The 16,663-nt window shown below is 46.8% G+C and overlaps 7 protein-coding genes across 7 annotated transcripts; 4 read left to right on the plus strand and 3 right to left on the minus strand.

Moving 5' to 3' along the window:
- Positions 1–528: 528 nt before the first annotated feature.
- N7529_005662 (purine-cytosine permease family protein) lies at positions 529–2,417 on the minus strand (the record flags this gene model as incomplete). Its single annotated transcript, XM_057241189.1, has 6 exons — positions 529–612; positions 675–1,380; positions 1,436–1,549; positions 1,609–1,681; positions 1,737–1,887; positions 1,947–2,417. 6 exons carry the CDS (start codon positions 2,415–2,417, stop codon positions 529–531), a joined length of 1,599 nt encoding a protein of 532 aa, XP_057096548.1.
- Positions 2,418–3,339: 922 nt separating this feature from the next.
- N7529_005663 (SANT/Myb-like DNA-binding domain-containing protein) lies at positions 3,340–4,350 on the minus strand (the record flags this gene model as incomplete). The annotated part of the gene is made up of 6 exons (XM_057241190.1): positions 3,340–3,381; positions 3,437–3,520; positions 3,574–3,606; positions 3,669–3,716; positions 3,792–4,182; positions 4,346–4,350. 6 exons carry the CDS (start codon positions 4,348–4,350, stop codon positions 3,340–3,342), a joined length of 603 nt encoding a protein of 200 aa, XP_057096549.1.
- Positions 4,351–5,445: 1,095 nt separating this feature from the next.
- Positions 5,446–5,667, plus strand: N7529_005664 (uncharacterized protein; the record flags this gene model as incomplete). The annotated part of the gene is made up of 1 exon (XM_057241191.1): positions 5,446–5,667. The coding sequence occupies one exon, from the start codon at positions 5,446–5,448 to the stop codon at positions 5,665–5,667; it is 222 nt and encodes a 73-aa protein (XP_057096550.1).
- A 1,689-nt stretch (positions 5,668–7,356) lies between these two features.
- N7529_005665 (ER lumen protein-retaining receptor) lies at positions 7,357–8,468 on the plus strand (the record flags this gene model as incomplete). The annotated part of the gene is made up of 3 exons (XM_057241192.1): positions 7,357–7,456; positions 7,528–7,841; positions 7,896–8,468. The coding sequence occupies 3 exons, from the start codon at positions 7,357–7,359 to the stop codon at positions 8,466–8,468; spliced, it is 987 nt and encodes a 328-aa protein (XP_057096551.1).
- Positions 8,469–10,949: 2,481 nt separating this feature from the next.
- On the plus strand, positions 10,950–12,142 carry N7529_005666 (uncharacterized protein; the record flags this gene model as incomplete). The annotated part of the gene is made up of 4 exons (XM_057241193.1): positions 10,950–11,039; positions 11,096–11,722; positions 11,797–11,862; positions 11,918–12,142. 4 exons carry the CDS (start codon positions 10,950–10,952, stop codon positions 12,140–12,142), a joined length of 1,008 nt encoding a protein of 335 aa, XP_057096552.1.
- A 929-nt stretch (positions 12,143–13,071) lies between these two features.
- N7529_005667 (putative translation factor pelota) lies at positions 13,072–14,402 on the minus strand (the record flags this gene model as incomplete). Its single annotated transcript, XM_057241194.1, has 3 exons — positions 13,072–13,716; positions 13,771–14,259; positions 14,325–14,402. 3 exons carry the CDS (start codon positions 14,400–14,402, stop codon positions 13,072–13,074), a joined length of 1,212 nt encoding a protein of 403 aa, XP_057096553.1.
- An 850-nt stretch (positions 14,403–15,252) lies between these two features.
- Positions 15,253–16,384, plus strand: N7529_005668 (aldo/keto reductase family protein; the record flags this gene model as incomplete). The annotated part of the gene is made up of 6 exons (XM_057241195.1): positions 15,253–15,321; positions 15,381–15,391; positions 15,448–15,505; positions 15,565–15,746; positions 15,803–16,172; positions 16,229–16,384. 6 exons carry the CDS (start codon positions 15,253–15,255, stop codon positions 16,382–16,384), a joined length of 846 nt encoding a protein of 281 aa, XP_057096554.1.
- Positions 16,385–16,663: the final 279 nt, after the last annotated feature.

The following is a 16,663-nucleotide window of genomic DNA, read 5'->3' on the forward strand; positions in this document are numbered from 1 at the left end:
TTGTAGAGGGTTTGTTTATTTATGTTTCAGATACTCCTCAACTAGGTACATATGTAATCTGCCTATGCGCAAGTGCCTATGTAGGTAGTTAAGCTAAAGCAGAGTAGCTTTTGAGGTTGCGAGGTTTCGGTGCTCGGCAGTGATCTTACGTCGCAGATTTTCTTATATCGTTTATATGCATGGACATACTTGGAAATGTGCAAAATATGCATGTCATAAGGCAGCTAGAACATCTCGCTTTCATGAATGAAATTATTAATCCTTGGAATGCGATGAAATATGCTTAATTATACGACAGGAAAAAACACATGCCTTTTTTTAGAACAGTCATAACCACTAACAAAGACTCAATGACTTGGTGCCAAATTACAATCTATACCATTTGTGCCCCAGGAATGCATTCGACTAGCGATCCCGTAGAATCAAAGCCTAACAAGGGGGGTGGGGACTCGCGCAAGATACAAACAAGCAACCCAATGCCCCCCCCCCTCTCCCTGAAGCGCGATCCCACCTAGCAAGCAAGAACATCTAGCGCCCCACGAAGTGAAGCTCAAGGTATCTGAGAGGAGGGTAGACCAGCGCCGCCCAAGAGAAGCCGATATAGTTTCCCATCTAGTGAGGAAACAATTAGATCAAACAGACAAGTAGAACGGTGGGAAGAAAACACGACTTACATCCGCTCCATAGGCGCCGACTAACTTAGCGATGGGCCCGATATACCACACCTGGGCCATACACAGGACAGCGCCAACCCAGCCAACAACGAAAGCAGTGAATGCCGCAATGCCAAGGGGTAGCTTCGAGGGATCCCGCCAGATGGCCCAGTTGTAACCCGTGCGCGCACGGAAGATAAAGCACTCCTCGAGAATGATAGCAATCCAGATGGCAACCCAGTAGCCCATTAAAGCGAGAAAATTGGTAAAGATCTCAGAAAGGTGGCTGCGGCCAACAAGCGCGCAGACGGTGTATATAATGACGGCAATGGTGTTCCAGATGACGCGGGGCACGGCCTCGGCATAGCGGCCGAGGATCTGGAAGTCAATGCCGGCGGAGTAGGTGGGTGCGACTGTGTTGGCGATCAGACCCAAGGCGCAGATGACAGAGCAGAATTTGCCGAAGCCGTGTAGCGGGCTAAATCCTTCGACGATCAGGGCGCCCTGGCCTTCGTTGTAGGCGGTGGCATACTCGGGGTGTGTGGAGATGCCCGAGGCGAGGCCTACGCCGCAGACTAGGGCCATGGTGAAGGAGACGAGGAGGCCTGCTAGACTGAGACTGAAGATCTTGGCTCGCGAGGTGTTTTCGGGGTAGTAGACGAAGAAATCGGCTGCGAGGGGGGCGTAGGTAATTGCGGCACTGACGCAGATGGAGAAGAATGATAGTCTTATTGTTATTAGAAAGTTGAGCTTCCGGTACAAATATTGTCTTGTGAACTCACCTGTTGCCAGATACCGTCCGGGCATCGCCTTCAGACGTGGTCGACAAGTCGAACTTCACGGATGACACCCCGAAAAGAATACAAACCACAATCACCTGGGGCACGAATGCAAACCTGATATCAAGTACATCAGTGACATCCATTAGACTGACATTACTTTTTTTCAAACTGACCTTTCATAGTAATGGAAGACCTGGATACCGAATGTCGCCACCGCCCAACTGATGACGGCAATGATAACAATGCCTGAAGAATTGAGATCAGTACCACGAAACTACCGATGGTTCTCAATTCTGCTTACCGACAGCCACGGACATGCCATTGGGAGATACAGCCGACAGGATCTGCCCGCCTACGACGCAATCGATGAGACCGTATCCAATCATCTGGACAAGGTTCAGCAGAACAATAATCTTGCTAGGCCACCAGCCCATCGAATACCGTCCGAAGGCCTAGTCAACGATTAGTCGTCGCGGCCATGACGATTTGGTAGTCAATAGGTGACACTTACCAATGTACGGATTCCCGAAACGGGTCCCCAAGTCGCCATCCAAGAGGAGACGACGGAACCAACCAAGGCGCCAAACACAGCACAAAGCGCCGAGTCCCGGAAGCTGAGACCATACACGGCAGGACCCAGCATGCCCAGGGTGATATTGTTGGGCGCAAGGTTGATGGAAATCCACAGCAAGAAAGCTTGCAAGTACGAGACCCAGGAGTTTCGCTTCATGCGCTCGTCGACGGCAACGCGCTCGATACCACGGGCCTCCAAATTGTATTCAATGAGTTGGTTCTCGAAAGCTCTGATGACAGAGCTCAATCGCGAACCGATGGGATTGCGGCGATTGGTCGTCTCGGCGGCATATATTCCTTCATTATCCTTGTTCGCCACGCCGGAGCTTTCAACTGCACGTTTTGATTTTGTTGGGTCTTCCTTGTTGGAGTGCACCGCTAGGGCGGTGATTTCATTTTCTGATACCATGCTGCAGACAACATTAGTTTCGTGCCGGGTACTGGATAGGGAAGAAGCGCATGAGTCCTTTCGCTGGAATTACCCAGATCAAGTTTAACCGTATAATCTCAGAACGACAGAATTGCCGAACACCGGTCATCATGCAGGATGTTTGTCCTATATACCTTGATCATGAGACAATACCATACTACTCGTCTTGTAGCCGTCCTTAGAGTGGGGAGGTCGTGTCACCTTCCGAAGAGTCAGAGCAGAAGTCACTAGCCAGAGTGGCGTTAGCTGGAACTCATGTAGCACGACGGGGAATATATGAGGTACCTGATTGAATTGAGCGAGTCTTTAATAAATTGAGGCTTTTTGAGGTACTCAATACTCAAAAGATCAGAAAAATAAATTGGTTTCAAGTGGAGAGAGACGGGGAAATTCTGATTGCCGCGGGGAAAAAAAAATAAGATCGTCCGTATTACTTTCTCCGCCCTATGACATGCGCATTGATCTACAATGTAGTGGTCTAGGCCGTTTATTTGCCTAAAACGTAATTTCTTAATGAAATTGGTGGGAATCATATGGTATTGAGAAGACACAGCGCAAGAAAAAAGAGGCGCTTGTCAAAAAAAAAAAAAAAAGGGCAACGCCTTGGAAATCACGGGCTGATCGCAAAGGAGGCAGGATGTCACAATAAAAGATTTGAGGCATAAGGGGAAGAAATAGAAGAGAAAGAAAGATAACGACCATTGAAAACCAATGAAAAAAAGAAAAGATCCAGATCACCAACTCCATCTGCCTTGTAAAATCAATGACCTCCCATGGCCATCAATGAAACTTGCATCGCTCTGGAATTGCAGGACATCCGGAAGAGAATGCGAACCTCGGGATGAAAAAAGATGCTAAGAAAACGAAATCATCACTTCATCAGATGCGTCGTTGTCGTGAGTCAGACATTCTTGAAATGTTCTTTGGCATATTGCTCGCAGGCCTTGGGATTATATTAGTTGAATGACATATGAAACATAAAATAGATGTAAACTCACTTTGGCAGGCTTTCCCACCTTTTGCCCGATCACCTTCCACTTGTTTGCCTCGTACTCTTTGATTGCATCGCGAAGCTTCACAGACTGTGCAACGTTAGCGCATGCGGCAACGGATATTAAAGTAGTCAGCATCATACCTCATCTTCAGCGAACTCGGCGTAGTGCATGTCCTGCATGAGGTATCAGTACGACAGGGCTTGTTGTTACCAAAATCCTCCAAAAAATCACATACCTTGTACCAGTGTTTTTTGACACTGCCCTCAGTTCGAGTGGGGAAAGTCTGCGAGAGGTAAAATCAGAGGTTAGTGACCCAGATCAACTCTATCGTAATAATAAAAAAGCCGCGCGCGTGTACCTTAGCGATTTCGCTCCAGCTGCGGCCTGCATCGCGCATTGTTTTGAGCCGTTGTTCCTCTTCCGCAGTCCATGGAGTATTTGTCCGTCCCTTCTTTTTGGGCGTGGACTCAATAGTAGGAATGGTGTTCGGGTCTTCGATCGCGCCAGCCCCAGTGTTGACTGGAGCTGCCATCATGACTGAAGATCCTGCGGGGGAAGGTGGGCGTTTACGCGAGTTTCCGGGATTTTGTTGTTGTTGTTGTTGTTGTTGTTGTAATGGAGCGGTAGGAATTGGAATACCTTCAAAGGTTGGGACGCGGTGGAAAGGGTGAATCTGTTGTTGGGCAAGTAGATGCGGCGGGGCGCTTGTGGTAGCCGACGTTTTGATTCGCTTTGAAGTCGGGGGAGAACTGATCGGGTAGCGACAGGTTAGATAGGTGAAAAGACATTGATATGAGGTGAGGCAGAAGTATGATAAGAAAAAAAACCGCGACCAAGTGTAGTTGAATATTCCAACCTAGTCTCCCTCCCACAGCTGGAGGCCGGATGGAGATCATAGACGAAGGGACTTACGACATGGTGAAAGACACACGGGGTTTTCAATCACACTGTGTCAATTCATCTGTACATACAAAAAAAAGGCCGCGTGAGGGGGGGGGTTAGCAAGATCTGGTACTGTCGCGCCTGGAGTCAACTTCAGAAATGCGTTACACTAAAGACGATGACACAGGCGCATCCTAGGCAGAACCAGATCAAGGTAACAAAGTAGACAGGTATAAACCGCGACACAGGAAATTCCAGACTCCGATCGGAGTTTTTAACTTCTATCGGGGTGAGGTAAAGGGAATTTGGGCTCACAGGTCAAAATCGCATGGTCGAAGCGTCGATTCGGGGACCTCGAATTCTTCCGAATACGGGGAGAACATGAAGGCTGGGATATGTTGACTTCGGAAAGAAGACAAGTTATAAGAAGACAAAAGAGGACAAGGGAGAAAAAAAAATTGTTTAGGATGGGAAGTAAAAATGAGAGAGAAGAGAGTAGAGACAAGGTTACAAGAAGAGAAAGGAGGAAAGAGGAGAGAAGAAGTTGTGAGTTGTAAGAGAGAGAGAGGCAGAGCAGAGCGCAGAGAGAGTAGTGAGAAAGAGAGAGAGAGAGCGGGGATGGAGTCACCTCATATCACAACATTAACTAAAAAGTAATAATAGACACTTCTTTTACTTATATAGATATATATATTGTTTTGAAATGTTAAATAGTTTTCTAATCTTCTAATTTGAAATGTTTTGAAAATATTTTCAGTTGATTCAAAATATCGAGAAAGACAGAGTGAGAGAAGATGGTGAAAAGGTGAGAAAACTAGAGGAATGTTGTTAGGTTCTCATTAGTGACAACTATTTACTTACAATGTTACTCTCACTCTTCCTCTTCTCTCTTTTTTAAGTATTTTGTTTATGTTCTTAAATTTTCCCAATTTCTCTATTGCTTTATATCATATGTAGAATATTCATGCAAATTAAATCTTCAGTGTCGATTCAAATACGCCTCCAACCCCTCCGGTGCATTCCACAAGTTCTTCCCTGGCCTAGGAACCGATGCCCGGACAGGGGCCCTGTCACAACTTATACCCATATCTTTAATCCAATTCGGCCGGCGACAAGGCGCAGAAGCAAAGATGGCCACGTCCGGCAACTTCCATGAGACATTTGGGCCGAAGAGACCCGCGAGTGGCCTGTTCCAAAATCCGGTGACCCGGCGAGATCTCACAACACCGTGCGAGGATGACAGGACACGCCCAATGCGAGTTAACGACGCGCCCGAGGGCCTAATAATTGTAAAGGCATCCAATGGACCGGGAATTCATCCCGCAATCACCAAAATTCAACGACAGAAGTAGCAGCGTCCGTCCAACCCGAGACTTGGCGGGCTAGATCAGCCACAAATCAGTTTCGTGTGAAGCCACCGCGTACTATTCCCCTCTCTTATCCTCATGCAGGCCGTTGCCAGAACAATGCACAGTCTAGGGCAGAGCGTCTGGAGGTCCCCTGTCATCAATTTCTGGTCTTGGTACTGCGCGGGGTTCGTCTGGGGCGTGTATATATTCGAGAAGTCCAGCCTCTTCAGATCCCGCCGGCATATTCTTTGTCATACGCACAACCTTGCCCCCGTTGTCAATATTCAATGCTCGTTGATTGGTAAGATTTACTCCTAGAAAAAGCTGGCACACACTACTATCCAATTGACTACGAAGGTTTTATCATGTTGCAATCTTCGAGGGTATATGTGATTCGAGCATACAAAAGGACTAGATGTGATCAGTTACACCTGTTACGGCATATTACCAATGCAGGATGAATGCTGCCAAGATTCAGTGAGGAGAAATATGACTTACATCGCCTATTCTAACGAATATACAAGGTTTTCTCCATCAATTCGAGGAATATCAAGCTCCTTGGTCAAACCAATGAAAGCATACGAGATTTAAACAAACAGCTCCAATTCTCTCTGTTCTTTTCGAGCCCACAGAAACAGTCAGAAAGCTTGTTGAGATATAGTTCATTTCGGTTTGTCTCGATTTTTCCCTATTCTGGCCATTCGACAACTGAGATGACTTCATAGATACAAGGTCGAACTTGATTTTTATTGATTGAGACTATTTGAGCAAAATGCCCCTGGAAAAACTAACGGCTTTTGATTACTGTGAGTCAATCATGCAGCTATTCCATCTGTTTGGGGAGTCTTACCGCGTCACCTGCATGCTTGAGCATCTAGACCTCGAATCCACGTCCACGAGAGCACATAAACATAATCTTTCACAAAATCTGGATTTTAACTAACATCCCGGATCATTGGTATTACTCCAGAAGCTTAAGAAGAGCCTCGAACCAGACTCTTTCGGCTATATCTTTCTATCCGTTGAAAACTCTACGTTCTAGCATATTTGTTATAGATCCCCCGCATCTTCACTCATTGTGCCAGCTAACCCCCTTCGAGCTCTAGATAGAGCACTAAATCATTCATCAACGCTAAAATCATTGAGTATTTTGTTGATATTTTAGGCTCAAGTTTTCATTTTATATCAATTTATTTTGACATGATCGTGGATAGTACTGACATAATATATAAGTACTTACTTCAAGTCCTTGTTGAACAGCACATGTCAACCCCAATGCAATACACTAGGCAGCAATAGACGACACTAGATAGTACACACCAATGCCTTTCGTCCCTTTCATCTTACAATATTATGAATGCAATGGATCGTACAACGTACGGAGTTCAATGCAGCGTCATCGCTCACGTGAGCTCTTACGCGGCCCAAGCTCATGTGGAGTGCCGATAACGAACTTCCCCAGCCCGTCTCCAACAGCTCCAACACTTCCCAAGTTCACTCCTTACTGTCCTAGCCAAGCTTGCTGGGGCAACTTATATACACAAAGAACAAGTCACTTGTCTTTTCATCCGCTCAAACTACTTGATTCGTTCATCTCATCAGGTACCTGGCGCCGGCCTCGGTGATAGCTTGACAAGGTGTCCACAACCCCACGTTCAATCTTCTTGATTGTCCAGACAGACTTCCGCAGCCATGGTCTCATGGAACGTATTTCGAATCCTGGGAGATGTGTCCCATCTAGGCTCCATATGTGTCTTGCTATGGGCTATCCACAAAAACAAAAGTGCCGAGGGTACGTATATATCCACAGCGGTCTGATTGGAGATAGGCTACAGAGATAATTGACACATTTCATTTATTTAGGTGTCTCCCTTCTTACACAGTTGCTTTATAGTGTCGTATTCGTCTTTCGATATCTCGATCTGCTGGACCCCTCAACTTACAAGACCCTCGGCTCAAAAGGAACATGGCATGTTATCTGGAATGTTTCCTTCAAGCTGTTTTACTTGGCTTCATCATTTTACACGATCTTCGTGATGATGAAGGTCTTTCCGCGCACGAGAGAAAGGGAGCGTGCTTGGAAACTCGGCCTGTGGTCCGTAGTAGGATCCCTTGTGTTGGCTCCTATTGCGATACCCGTTCTCGAGGGCGGATTCCCTGATTATTGGTTCACGGAGGTAAGTTGAAGTTGTCTCGTCAAGTGCTGATGTCGAACTAATTTGAATTTTTAGCTACTCTGGGCTTTCTCCGAGATCCTTGAATCCGTGTGTGTTCTGCCACAGCTTCTTATGCTCCGCCAAACAACCGTCCCGACGGTGATCGATTCATACTACTTGCTTGCTCTGGGCTCATACCGGGCATTCTACATCCTTAATTGGATAGTCCGTCTCTTCAGCAAGGAACCATTCCATGATCAGATCGCGTTCGTGTTTGGAATCATTCAGACAGCCTTTTATGCTGACTTTGCCTGGGTGTATTATTCGCGTCAGCGCGTCAAGCTCCGCAATGGTGGTGTCGTTGATTCTGAAGACTACGGAAACAGCTGGCTTGTGAACCGTGTGATGAACTTCCGGGCATCACGACACTCTACAGACGAGGAACAGCATCTTCGAGACGAGGAGGCAGATCTAGATGGCCAATCCAATCACAACAGGTGGGGCGCTCGGGGGATATCCATCGCAGCTGACGACACCCTGGAAAGCAATAGTAATGGCCATCACAAGGCACACCATCATGACGATAGCCCAGATGGATTTTCTGGAGATGAGGATGAGACTGATAACCGGGCCAGCATCTCTCGGTAAGGATGATTTGCCGTACATAAACCGAGGTATGGCACGAAGATCTAGACGTTAGCCAGGCTGTTTCCTGGATATCAAGCATAGCCCCCATAGGACCACGAATGGGTTGGCTGCACGGGAAGACCCGCCAATCCTGTTCGAATCTGGCTATCTTCCGGGGTTTTGGTACGCACTGTGATCTACAGTATGTTTCTCTTACGCTAGACACAGCGGGAAGGCAGGATTGTACTATTTGCTAGTCTGTGGGGGCCACGTTTTTGTACTTTTAGCCTAGACAATTTCACGATGGTCCCCGGGGGCCCTGTGTTGTCACTGGTAGCCCCCTATGGATCCGTACCCACGTATTTAGTCTCTTTTCGGTCGAACGTCACTTACGACCTTGATTCTTTGCAAATAAAAAAGTATCACATTGATCGCTTTGAGAACAATCGGCCCACTACTTGCATGCATGTGAATCGCTGCACCACTAATCTAATGCTGTAATTGGTGAGGTGATTAGTCTGTCACTAACATAGTTCCAAATTCTTTCTGTTCTTTCCAGGGGATTTTTGAGAACAGTTATCAGGCCTCCAGGGCCATGATACATACGGACATATGTACAACGTACGGAGTAGATAGTAAGCGCTCGGTTTTCGTACATTATGCAAGGATCGACAAAAAGCGTACATACGTATAGTGGAATTTTCACTTGGATTATTTCAAACCGTATCGCTAGGTGAATGCGGGAGGCATTTGAGCCAAAATTTATGCCTGTCCAATGCTATGACGCTTGACTTCAAACGTCAACTATAATTTCCCTCATTTCCAACATCCCCGGGGTTAATCGAATTGTGATATGCAGATCAATCGCAAGAAACCACATGGCCCCCCTGGGAGCTTAGAGGTGTGGCTCGAGTAGCCCTGAAGATGTGGAGGGGGAATGAAGGCTATAGGGGCGGACCCCGGCGGAAATCTGGAAATTCCGATTTCGAATGTTCCATTCAAAAAGAAAAAAAAAAAAAAAGAGAAATAAAAAACGTGGCCAGAGAGAAAGTTCTACTGCATCTTCGACACCACTTCGATGTTGTGTGATTCGTTAGTTTCTCAGCCTCAGCGCTTAGCCAACGGTCATGAATTTTCCGGAGACTATAGTGGACTCTGAACACAAAAGCGGCCCGCGGACCTTCTCAGCCTCATTCGATCTTCCGTTCATCTTTGACCAGTCGAGAACCGCCCATCATTAGTATCACCTCAGCAGGACCATTTTCCCGCAAGTCTAACAACCGTCTTTTCGTCTTATTATTATTATTCTTCTTCTCGTGCAGGCTGCCAAATTACAATTGTTACGGAGTAGATAGCCTGTTAACGAGGCTGACACGGGAAGAGTAATGCAATTGATTTCTTGATATCCATCAAATATCCCTTGAAGAAACAAGTGATAACCGCTTTACTTAGACTGTGATTTGTGTCTTTTTCATGTACTTGCTCGTGTCTTAATAGATTGGAAGTAAATAAGGTCTAACAAGGTCTATAATACTTGATATTTTCATACAGTTATGTACATAGCCATCATATCTACCTGCATACTACATAGATACATAGTTAATTAGATAACCTACAGTGTCTAGACGCTTTTTGACGCTTTGTCTCCCCTTGTCTTCCTTTGCGCCATTAGCGGGACCATCAATCATCCACATAAGATTCAGGGCACCAAGACACGAAGACCCCCCTCGTCCCTTTCGTTTGATTTGATGGCTTGATGGCTTGATGACTTGATCGATATATGAGATTTTCTATTATTTTTATCATTATTTAACATGTTTAGTGGGGTCCAAAGTCACAGCATGATCTCAGTTCAAATTCACAATGCAGAGTCTGAGCCCCCTTTCTGGGGATTGGGGGCGGAACCTGGATATCAAGATTGGACTATTGAGTCCGCGGCGCTTAAATACAGGCCCTCATGGAGACTTGATGGGGTTTCTGCAGCCCAGCACTCGTCGGCGGTACTGATCTCGAGTTTTGGTGCTCTCTGAGCCTATAGTTAATACTGCGAACTGGATATCCATACCCTGCCTTGCGAGGCGTCCTGGTAATTTCTGTGATATCGCCTTGCGTATCTACGTTGCACTTAAATCTCCCCCTCTTTTTATTACTTGGACGAATCTTATAAGACCTACTATCGCCGACAATTGGGTATCCAATGATTTGAAACCAAATATCTTTGGTTCCAAAGCAAGCCTTGTTGGCATGCACATTCAGCCCTAACTACTTAACTACCGAATCTTCCTATAGCGGACGTCTGCAGTCACACGTCGTCCTCTGCCTTGAGTTGCATACATATCATTGCTCGCATCGCATTACATATACATCTTCTTTTATCTTGAGTTGCATACCTCGTTTCTCATTCTTACGCTTCGGCAGTTATCCTTCCGTCACACAAGGTAGTGAATTGTGACTTTGTTAGACACTGCTTATCCTGCACCAAGTGCAAAATCAGTCAACATAATGTCGCAAGGCCCTAACAACATTCCATGTTCTGAGGGATTGCAGGACTACTATCCTATCCCAGCTAATTCATGGCCTGAAGTGGAACCAGTATGTATCTCTGCACGTCCTTTTAGGCCGTTGTCATAAACTGACTGGTAATATAGTCCCAGTTCGTGGGCTTAAACCACGCATACTGCACGGAGCCTCTGGTCCCACCAACCGTCTTGACTCCCAACAGTCTACCGGATAACACAATGAGGCCAAGCCCAGCCCTCAGTCACCACGCACACGAATACATCCCAGACTACCAATACATCAATAGATCCATGCCCACACAAGGCCTGGGAATCACCGCACCCTTCCCGAGTGAATATCCCCGGACTTCGGCCCCGAATTCCACTTTCCTTTACGGTCCAGCCTCACCTCAGCAGCACAACATGGTCCAAACACCCGGCAGGTCGCCTGCGGCTAGCCCAAACAATCGCATCAATGACAGGGTCATCAAGAGAACACGCGCTATTCTCCCCAACCCAAATGGAATGAATCGGGAACTCAAGAATGTCGCACCTTTAGATTTGCCCAAGAAACGAGCTTCCAGCCGCGGGCGTCGTGACCCCCAAGCCGAAGAGGAAGATGCTTTTGTCGAGAGCCTGCGAAATCAGAATGTAGCCTGGAAGAGAGTGCGCGAAGAATATTCGCAAAGATTCCATAAAGATGCTAGCGAAGCTCGTCTACAGATGCGTCTGCTTCGCCGCCAGCGAGAGCGAACGACCCACTGGGATAAATCAGATGTGAGTATGTACCCAACAGAAAGAACCCCATTAATTGAATACTTTGACTACCTGCTAACACTTGATCTTGATAGATTCAACTCCTCATCAGGGCTGATGACATGTGGGAAAAGGAAAAATACCACTTCATTGCAATGAAGGTAAATTGGTGGCTCTCCATGTATTTTCAACATGACCAAGTCTAACGTCCTCTAGATGGAAGAACTTGGAGCTACAAAACCATATACGGCTGATCAGTGCCAGGCACAACTTCGGCTTTTAAAGGCAAAACAAGAGCACCGTGACCGTCTAAGCTTTTCACCATCTGCCAGTGCCATATCTGATCCTGCTCCTAACACCCCCACAATGTCTCGGAAACGTCTTCGAGCACAGAGTTTTGAGCCAGGGCTAGGGGTTGAGATCATTGAACCGTTCTTTTAGATATCTGTCCTGTCCTTTTCACCTTTTCTCTCCTCTTCTCTTCTCTTCTCTCCCTCTTCTTCCTCTTTCCTCTTACTATCTTTATTCACCCTTTTCCGGGGGTCCTCTTCATCGATCAAGAGTCTACTTTCGATTAGCCTTACTGACTCTATCTTACTTTTCACCCCCATGGATGTTATGATCAACAGTCAACGATCTCATGAATGTACTTCACATAACTGGGACATCGTGCCCGTTATTATCCCATTGTCTATGCATTTTATCATTGTGTAGAAATCTGTTCCATTAGCAATCATTCATGTTTCCTTTTACCTGGTTCTAATTGTAACTCGTGTATTAAACAAATAATAGAGACGACTCTGGGTACTGGATCGCACCAATTTTATATGTAGCTGTGATTTACCTTGGTCGAAGACTTAAGATGACCTTGAAGAGCTGTAGACGTAGCTAATGGCAATGGTGAGCCTGTTGAATATGCAGTCTGTCATGGCCTGAACACAGCGTTAGATAAGGTCGACTGATAGATAGTCAACAACTGGTTAAAATAACAGTGTACTTAATCAAGACCATATGGTTTTCACCATATAAAACCCAACGATAAGTAATAGACAAACATCATTGGCCCTCGGTAGGTGGAGACTATGTATGGTCACACATTAGGGAACATTGTTCAAAAGCTTGATGCGTCGGCGAAGAGGAGTGTTAATGCAGCAAGGCTACCTAAGTACTTCAAATAGTATAGCAACTGCTGGGTGAAGCTTCTTGAGGCATGTTCTATACTTCTGGTTTCATTTCCATTTTGTTGTCCAAAAGGCAGCCGGTTGAGATGTAACTGTGTACTCTACTCTGGTACTAGGGAAGAGTGTTCAAGATGATGGAAAGATAGTAGTAAGCTTGTTCTATTTTGGAAAGCTCATTACCCGTTATATTTATTCTGCATCAGAATCTAGATCCTCTTCTATAATAGGGAATGTCAAAAGAGCAGCAATGCCGCCCAGTCCCTCGAGACGTTTTCCACTTTCATGATCGGAGCTGAGGATTCGTACCTCGCCGCCCTCAACGTCACGAACGCGGTCTACGAGAGACACCCAGCGCTTACGCTCGGCGATATCTTGTGACCGGAACAGACGATTCGAAACAATCAAAACACCCCCACCTCGACCAACAGCCCCTTGGTCAACCGCAGACTCAACCTCGCGGGGACCGTAGGTTGCTTTATTGGTCTCCTTGCGCAATTGCTCGAGGAAGTCATCCATCAGTTTGGTCTCCCGGGCGTATTTGGTATCAGCCAAAAGAGTCTTGACCGCGGGTGACTGCAGCACCTCTGATAGGGAGTTTGTGTAGCCGGAGGCGGAGTGCACAACGGCAAGGCTGGGAAGAAGTCGCTTGAGCCCAGGGGTTGTTGTCGATGCCTCCGACTGAATGTATTTTTGGAAACCAGAGGCGACAAATCCAGGCGAAGCAAGGAGAACAGGCCGGACAGCTTCATTGTTAGCGCCCGAAGTAAGACTGGTATTGAACTCCATTTGCCGGAGGAGGGTTTCAAGTGTGACCTTGAAGAATTTGTTCATGCCCTATATGACCCGTATTAGGGCCAATTTTTCAAGTTTCGAGAAACAAGAACTTACTTTATCATGATCGCCGCCTCCATGTCGTTTCCGCGGTACGGACATCTCAATCTTTTGCTTCATTATCGTCTGGAACTGACCAATAAAGCAGATATGAGCCAAACCCTCCTGCATAACAACTGCAATAGCCTCTGCGCGACGCTTTCCGCCTTCGTCCACGGCATCCTTGAGTGCCTCAACCGCAATACTGTCCCAGCCGACACCTTCTCCATTTGCCCCGACCTCTTTCTCTAACGTGAAATTTCGATTCAACTCTAGATCAAGGGTATGAAATTGACCAATTTTTGTGTGCGGCGTTTCGTTGATGATCTGCCCTGAGACATGGAGCTGGGAGCTCAGCGGATCGAAGTCGAGGTTTTTCACGCGAATCACAAGGTTCAGATGAACGCGTGCTGAACTTGTGGACCCTGTGTCTTGGACTGTGGTAACGCGGCGAATTGCGCTGGCTCGGAGAAGGTCACCAGGTCGGATCAAGTTGTATGCGTGCCACTGGATCCATCGAGTCATGTTAGACAGCTCCGAGTTATGGGTACTGAGACCCAGGGGCGACGTACCATATCTTCGGGCTCATCTGGGCATAATGTGACTGCACCAGAGCCATTGTGCTCGATCTTATTTTTGATACAACGCATTGCTTCAGTACCCGCCAAGGTTTTGGGAGCTGAGATGACGGAGACAAATTCGACGTATGTTTTGGGAAGGTGGATGTTGATCTGAGAATGCGCTTTGTGGGGGTAAGTACGTATGTGATTTGCATCCACCAATTGAAGGGTTAACAGGATTATAGCCAAATAGAAGAGATGATCAAATCGATCAGACAAATATAAAGTTGTTGTTCGCTTTGAACTTGACCGAGACCAACCCCACCATATGATACTGCTGCTTGTTACCGCCCAGATTTGGGCTTTCTGAGAATTGTCTTTGCTATTCGAGTTGCACTTTGAGGCCGTAAATGATACTGAAGAGATCAAAATATGGCTAATGATATCTGATTCCTCAAATCATCACCTTTATACATATGACCGTACCTGACCAGATGGGCAACATGGTATCGATAAGACAAGCCCTAATCAGATCAGATTGGGGCACATGCATCAAGCCCTGCATATGTCATTTAGTCTCAAGCAGATTATATTTTACGTGCCTGGTACCTCGATGTAGAACCGAATATTTTTAGGCAAGTTCCGTCCGATATAGATCAGCCTTTAAAATGCCCAAGTTCTATGTTGTATGTTGATAACTCCCTTATGTCCGTCAAGTTATTCAGGCTGGAAGGCCCCACGTAATATCGATCAGCCATTAATATGCCAAATCCGGTCCCCTAAGTCGTTCACACCCCACTTTATATGGCGTCAAGCAACTCCGACAAAGATGCGGAAATTATGGGACCGAGGTGGTCCGTGGAAATGCCGAAACTGATATAAACCATTAAGGTTGATATCCGCTTGACTCAACCTGAACTTATCATCTTTCGTGTTCACTATGTCCCTTACTCTCCAGTCCACCTACAAGCTTGTCTCAGGCTATGAGATCCCCGTGGTGGGGTTCGGAGTGAGTATGAATCCTGTTCAAAGCTATGATTTGTGACTAATGCTGTTTTTGTGAGCAAGGTCTACCAAACGTACAGTTCAATACATATGACCACATCGGCGTATTAAGTTGACCCTTCATCACCAGGCCCTCCGATGTCACCGAGAAAGTCACCGCTAAGGCCATTGAACTCGGATACCGCCATGTAAGCAAGTGTAGAGCTACACAGAGGAAGAATTCCCAGATCTGACTACTATGACACAGGTCGACAGTGCCAAAGTCTACGGAAACGAAGTGGAGAGTGCCACTGCTATCCGCAACTCTGGACTCGACCGCTCTAAGATCTTCTACACCAGCAAAGTCCCCCGCACATGCATGGGCTATGAGAAGGCCAAGAGGGCCATCGAGGAAAGCATTGCCGCAGCAAACCTCGGCTACATTGATCTGTATACACACTGTCCCACGAATATGAGCGATGTAACAAACTGACATTTGCGACTAGTATGCTGATCCACGCACCCTACGGCGGTAGGGAAGATCGTCTCGGCACCTGGCGCGCACTTGTCGAGGCCCAAAAGGCAGGCCACATCCGTTCGCTGGGTGTGTCCAACTTCGCCATCCAGCACCTCGAGGAGTTGGAGGCTTACATCAAGGCCGGAGCGGGTGGTCAGATCACCGTCGGCCAGTACGAGATCCACCCGTGGTGCCCTCGTGACGATATTGCGGAGTGGCTGCAGAAGCGCAACATTATCGTCGAGGCATACTCTCCCCTCGTGCAAGCGACGCGCATGAAGGAGCCTGTCTTGCAGAACCTGGCTAAGAAGCACGGCAAGTCCGAGGCCCAGATTCTGGTCCGCTGGAGCTTGCAGAAGGTATGTGACAATGTTGGCCAAATCCCATGGGAAAGATGATTAACGTTGCGTTTTAGGGATTCGTGCCTCTCCCCAAGTCGGTGACCGAGTCTCGCATTCTCGAGAACTCCCAAGTCTTCGATTTCACTCTGTCGGACGAGGACATGGCTAGCTTGAAGCTCAACTCGTATGAGCCTGTGTGCTGGGATCCCGTCCGTGACTGCAAAATCTAAATGACGTCAGGAAATTAGCAAAAGTCTAGCGCACGCAATGGATTTCAAAGATCAGAAAGACAATTCACTCAGTTGCAATATTGTAGACAAAATATTAAGATACTAGACAAGTATGCAGTGAGAGAGTTCAACAAACTATCAAATTCGGCAGTTTGTTGACTCGCGCGGTCGGCACAGCGATCCCCGAACGCGAACCTAACCCGAACATCAACGCTTCAATATATTCAAGTACGCCTCAACCACAGCTCTATCCTCTAATGACTGGGAAGAGGGCAAGCA

Source organism: Penicillium soppii (assembly GCF_028829465.1).
Source record: "Penicillium soppii strain IBT 18220 chromosome Unknown utg000005l, whole genome shotgun sequence".
In the NCBI taxonomy this organism is placed as follows: domain Eukaryota; kingdom Fungi; phylum Ascomycota; class Eurotiomycetes; order Eurotiales; family Aspergillaceae; genus Penicillium; species Penicillium soppii.